The sequence below is a fragment of the Prunus avium genome, chromosome 5 (assembly GCF_965620075.1).
Source record: "Prunus avium chromosome 5, drPruAviu1.hap1.1, whole genome shotgun sequence".
Taxonomy (NCBI): Eukaryota; Viridiplantae; Streptophyta; class Magnoliopsida; order Rosales; family Rosaceae; genus Prunus; species Prunus avium.
The window spans coordinates 18,984,243-18,989,974 of NC_142288.1; the positions used below are offsets into that span (position 1 = coordinate 18,984,243).

At 39.4% G+C, this 5,732-nt stretch overlaps 1 protein-coding gene across 1 annotated transcript; it reads right to left on the reverse strand.

Annotated features, from left to right (window-relative positions):
* LOC148294458 (uncharacterized) lies at window positions 1-1,877 on the reverse strand. Its single transcript, XM_088253759.1, has 2 exons — window positions 918-1,877; window positions 1-729 (listed from the first exon to the last, which is right to left on the reverse strand). The coding sequence occupies exons 1-2, from the start codon at window positions 1,875-1,877 to the stop codon at window positions 1-3; spliced, it is 1,689 nt and encodes a 562-aa protein (XP_088109885.1).
* Window positions 1,878-5,732: the final 3,855 nt, after the last annotated feature.

The window sequence follows — 5,732 nt, forward strand, 5'->3', positions numbered from 1 at the left end:
TCATTTAACTAAAGCATTCCTGCACTCCTTGAGATTAATAAGCCATTGTCTGGTACCAGAAGCTCCCATCATAGCCTTCCACCCTTCGTCAACTACCCTCCGGCAATCAGCATCTTCGACCCATTGAGTTTCGAAATGGAAAAGCTTTCTTCCTTTAAGCATAGTGGGATTGTTATCAAACGAAATAGGGCAATGGTTAGAGGCTATCCTTGGGCAATGGGAAACATTCGAACTAGGCCAAGCCTCTACCCAACAAATATTGCAAAGCCCTATGTCTAATTTTTCACGAACTGCAATCTCCCCACCAATATGTCTCTCCCAAGTAAAGGGCTGACCAATAAACCCCAAATCTACTAAATTCAACTTGTTCACAAAATCCACAAGGTAATGTTTTCGTCTCGGATTCCAACCCGATCCACCTTCTTTCTCAGATTGCCAACAAATTTCGTTGAAATCCCCCACAATACTCCATGGCATATTATCCACTTGGTCCCATTGGAGCATAGCATCCCAAAATTGATATTTCTCTTCACTGTAAGGCGTTCCATAAAACCAGGTGCACTTGCAATGAATTTTCTCATTATCTATCTTCACCGTAGCATCAATCCAAGAACGGGAGGTGTCATTAATTTGAACATCCACGCCCGTCTTCCACCAAACACTCAATCCTCCAGCAAGACCAATTGGATCCACAGTCACTCCGTTATGGTAACCACACTGTCTACGTAGCTAAACATTCCGGTGATGGTTTTGCTTAGTTTCCATTAAAAACACCACCGTGGGATTTTTGGAACGTATCAGTTCCTTCAAATACAGAACTGTCAAGGGGTTCCCCAACCCTTGACAGTTCTAAGCAAGTTGTATCATGATTCCTTTGTGGCTGATTTGGGCCAACCACCACAACCCTAGAGGGGGACAGTATCCTCCACACCCTTAGCCTTACGCTTTCTTTCCATCTCTTCCAGTTCTTTAGAAGGACTGATAACTACATCACAAAGGTTGTTATCTATCTTGCTCCAAAGTTCTGATTCCACTCTTTGTATAGCAGCACTTCTATTGACCCGACCACCTCTTTGCCTACCTCTATGCCCTCTTCCCTCTCTAGATTCCAGGCTTTTTTCCTCTGATTTTCCTGGAAAAATGAACGCCGATGCTCTAGAGACTGGAGCAGCTCTCAACCAATCTCCGTGTTGCAAGTTTTCTGCTATAAGTCTTGGGTCAGGAGCTATTTGACATCCCCTTGAATGGCCCAGCTTAACACATGAGTAACAGAAGTCCCTTAGACCCTCATATCGCAGTCTAATGAGACGCTTCCCTTTAACCAAGCATGACATAGTAAATCCGGGAGACAGAGGTTTAGATGCATCAAGGTACACTCTTATTATCATGAACCCTCTAAATCCAGCCATATCAATGTCTTCAACTTCCATAACTGTTCCGACTCTCGCACATAGCACCCTGACATTCTTTGAAGTACAGAGATTCCTTGGTAAACCATGCGCTTGAACCCAATACACTGCCCTGTCTGCTACAATATCATCCAAGGAATGATAAAGTGGCCATAGCATGGTGGTGAATGTGTGGCCCTTCACAAACCATGGGTTCCCATCCACTAGACGCCGGGCAACCTTCTCGTCTTCTACTGTTATGGAATATACATTTGCCTTTGCTTTAACAACCTTTACAACCCTTATATTGTTCCAAGCAACTCGAAGAACCTCTTTGATTGTCGCTTGGGGTGGTTCATGGTCTGCAATTAGCAATCCAACCAAAGCAATACTGTTTTCAAGCTTCTCATCCAGATTCAATCTGTCCTCGAAACATATGGACAAACCATCTTCGACCTCTTCATTGGAAAAAGTGTCATATTCCTTCATCACACCAACTTGGGACCAACGTACCTCCTGTTGAAAGAGAAAATGGACACTACTAAGCTCGTTTGAGCTTACCACAAGCCATAACGGCCACTATCAAGGATTAACCTCACAATATCAAGGAGCTGACGTCAAAAGAATTCAAGGCTCACCAAAACCTCAAAAAATAATATGCAGTTGGGCCCTATGAAGCCCCATTCTTTATGGTCTGCAAAGCCAGCCAGCTAGCCTTAAGTTATGAAAGAAGAGAGGTTTGTGAAAGATTAAATCTGCAAGAAGCCATCCAACCCATTAACATCTGCAAGATTAAATCAAAACCATCACCCAAGAAAACTCATCAGACCCATTTGAATTTGCAGACGCCATAACATGAAAAATGGGTTTTTGCCAGGAAATTTTTGGGTCTGTGCTTTGTGGGTAGATTGAAAAGGACGGGTCTTTGAGATGTCTGAGTGAGTTGGGTTAAGAAAGTATCTTGTTGTGTATGTCAAATGGAGGAAAAAATCTAGTAAATTGTTGGAGATATTATCATGATTTTATGGGATAATTCTTATAGAAATTGTCTTTGATTTGCTTGAGACACAAGATAGCATATTTTTGGGAATGAATTGAACTTCATGTAATGCCAAATTTTTGGGAAGTTTTTTTTAAAACTTAATTAGTAATTGCTGTGGGGGTCTTTTTGTTACAACAGCTCTAGGTGGACTTGGGCCGCTGTAAAGAGAGAGTGACATTGCCCCTTTGCCTGGGTTCGAGGACTAGGCCCCAAGATATCCCGAAAGAATGCTGATTCTTAGGGAATATTATGGTCATCTTCAGTGGCTCCTTGCAGGTTTTGATGTATAACAGGTTCTTGAATGATTTTGCTCGATTTTGTTGTATTGGAAGTGCTTCTCTTGAAGTGGAGTAGTGCTGGAGGAGATGTTTGAAGAAGATGGAATTCCTGGCAGTGACATACAACAGTTGGTGGAAAACATACGGCAGCTGATGGAATGGTGTGAGATGGCTCCGGAAAGAGTTCATGTTGTACAGAGAATATACAAGCTTAGCATGAGAGCATGTTTCGATGAATTAAAATGGAAGAGCTTGGCATGAGAGGCTTGTGGTGTGGGAGCTAAGTCTCCATGAGTTTAGCAAGAGAGAGCGTTTGCTTGAGTTGAAATGGGATGCTGGATAAAAGACATTTTAGGGCTTGAAATGGTTTCTAGTTGCTGGGAGAAGAAGATGATAGTTTCCGGGTTAAGCTTGAGTGTTTTCCAGCGGTGCTTGTTCTATGTTGGTTGGTTTTGGGATGGCTTGAGATAGTTTTTTGGATGATGTTTTATATCTTGGAGTGGTTTATAAAAGAAGAGAAGCATGATGGAGGAAGGCTTGGGTTTTGTGTGTTTAAGGATTTTGATACTTGAATGCTGTTGAAGCATGGTAAGGCTTGTTTCTGGGTTTGGAATGGCTAAGGCTAGGTGCTTTCCAGCAGCAATGAGAATATGCTTGCTCATGCCGGCTCCACCTGGTTTCTTGGTTAAGGCCTCCTTTTATAGGCGTTGGAGGAGCAGCCGTTGGTCTAAGGCTTTTAATAGGGATTGTTGAGACGGTGAGAGATGGGCTTTAATGCTGGTAGGTTAAGTGCTCGAGGAAAACGCGTGATAGCTTTGGCTTTAATGCTGGAAGGTTGGCTGTGTTCTCTCTGCTTACCCATTCAACGGGCTCAAGAAAATGGGCTTGGATTTTGGGGCTCCCAAGCAGCCCAAAATCTCCATTCTTTTGAACCTTTAATGGGCCTCATGGATCCTTGTAACCATCCACACCACAACCCGCTCAGCAAGCCCCAGGAATGTATGTGGCTTGGGCCCACTTAAGCTTGTCGGGTGATTTAGCATAAGAAAATGTATTATTTGCTTGGCATGGCATGTACACTATTTCTATATTTATTAAATGAATTAATTCCCGAAATACAACTGGAATTAATGCATGACCAACTTTACATGTTATATTGGGCTTGAATTATCTTTGGGCTTCTTGTAACATTTTGGGCCTCAAAGTTAGAGGAATGTCATACTCAGGTGAATACGATAATATATTGTCTTACTCGTTCAATTTGGGTCCACTCGAAATCACATTCATATTTATCAAATAAGACATTGTATTAAGGGGAGTATGTATCTGCCACATTATTTAGAGACCAAAATTTGAGTCTACTCGAAACTTCATTCATACTTACTATCTGAGTTACTTCGTTTGATAATCGCTTTGGTGAACATGACTGATTAAGAACCACCAACACAATAGTCAATAAAAACTTGAGTTAGTTAGGCCAATTAATATACATGGAGATTTACAATAGGGCATTGAAAGAGTATACAAATATATATACATGAACCAAGTAGAATAAGGATGATAAGAAAGTTGAGTTGTGGTAGCATTTTCACCGTCTTAACCTTACAATTAGTCTTAGAAAACAACTCTTATTTAGAGCTTTGGACCTGTGATCGGTGTTTATGGCAGGTTTGAATTTATAGAGTTGTAAGATTGAGTTTAAACTCATAATTATGGCCCTCCTTCACAACGGTCAATATATGCTACGTTGATCCAGATTTTTTTGTCTTTCTTTTGGGTCAAATGTCTAATCAGATTTCTTGTATAAATTTTGAAATCAAATCAGATTTACCTTCTTTCCTTTTTTTTTTTTTCTTTTCAAGGACACTTTCCATTTAATATATGATCTGATAACAATATTGTCAACTCCATACGTAGAATTCTATATGATCAAATTAATTAGATGTTTGATCAAATTGATTAGTTTAATCCAACGGTTAAGAAATACTATAAAATGACTCGTCCATATAAAGACACACATATATTGGACTCGTAAACAAGCAAATTACCTATTGGGTCTACACACCTATTAAAAGCCCAAACGGTACGTAAGCAGATGATAAGGCCCAGTAGAGTTATCCTCTAGCTAACTGGTTACAACGATTAGTGGAGATTTCATCACTCCACGCATTAAGCAATTAATGAGTTGATAAATAAGGGTTATTCAATCCAATTATGCACCCTTCCTGCATGATATATGATATGAAGTTACAATAGGCAGGAGATTAATTTTACAATTGTCAACGGGTCTAGCTCAGTAAAAAAGGATCTTAACTTGCAGAGTTTCATATTCGAATTATCATATTATCATTTATGTGTATGTGAGAAATCTCATTCCCTTCTAGTTTAGATTATCAATTGTATTTAAAAATAAATAAATTTTAAAAAAACCTTACAATTGAGCCCCCATTAGACGAGATTATAATTCATAATCCAGTCCTTAACACAAATTCTTATTGGAGAAGTTCCCGTTATATAATTTTGAAACTGAACTTTTTAAAAGAGTTTAAATTTTAAAAAATAGAATGGGGTGTTCTCATAAGAATGAAAAGTTCTAATACAAAAACTCTAAAAAAGAATTTCAGAAAAAAGAAAAAAAAATGAAGAAGAGAGAATTGAAACCCAGCTGAAAGAGCAATTTCTATAAATAAAAGAGCAATTTGCCACACACGGTGTCGTTGAGAGTTGGGACGACGGGCAAAATGTGAACACGTCGAGATTTGTCATTCCATCCTATCAAACTTCGCCACGTCAGATAAGTCAACGTGTGCACGTTCCACTAATCCAGACTGACAAAATTGTCACTGTCAAACTATAGAGTGCTTCCACCTAAAGGCGTAATAAAACTTCCAAGAGAAGGTTAATTCAGTCACTTCAAGTTACTGAAATTTGTTGCACCTAAAATTGGTTTATGTATTATTATTATTAGGCACAGATATATCACTGAAATTTATTTATTTATTACTGTACCCCTAAAAAAGCGGT

What these genes read in the sequence shown, in the direction of transcription:
- LOC148294458 (XM_088253759.1), bottom strand. Translation starts at nt 1,877, where the DNA reads ATGAAGGAATATGACACTTTTTCCAATGAAGAGGTCGAAGATGGTTTG. An exon ending in CTAAGGGTGTGGAGGATACT is followed by an intron (nt 730 to 917) that starts GTCCCCCTCTAG and finishes CGGAATGTTTAG; the next exon opens with CTACGTAGACAGTGTGGTTA.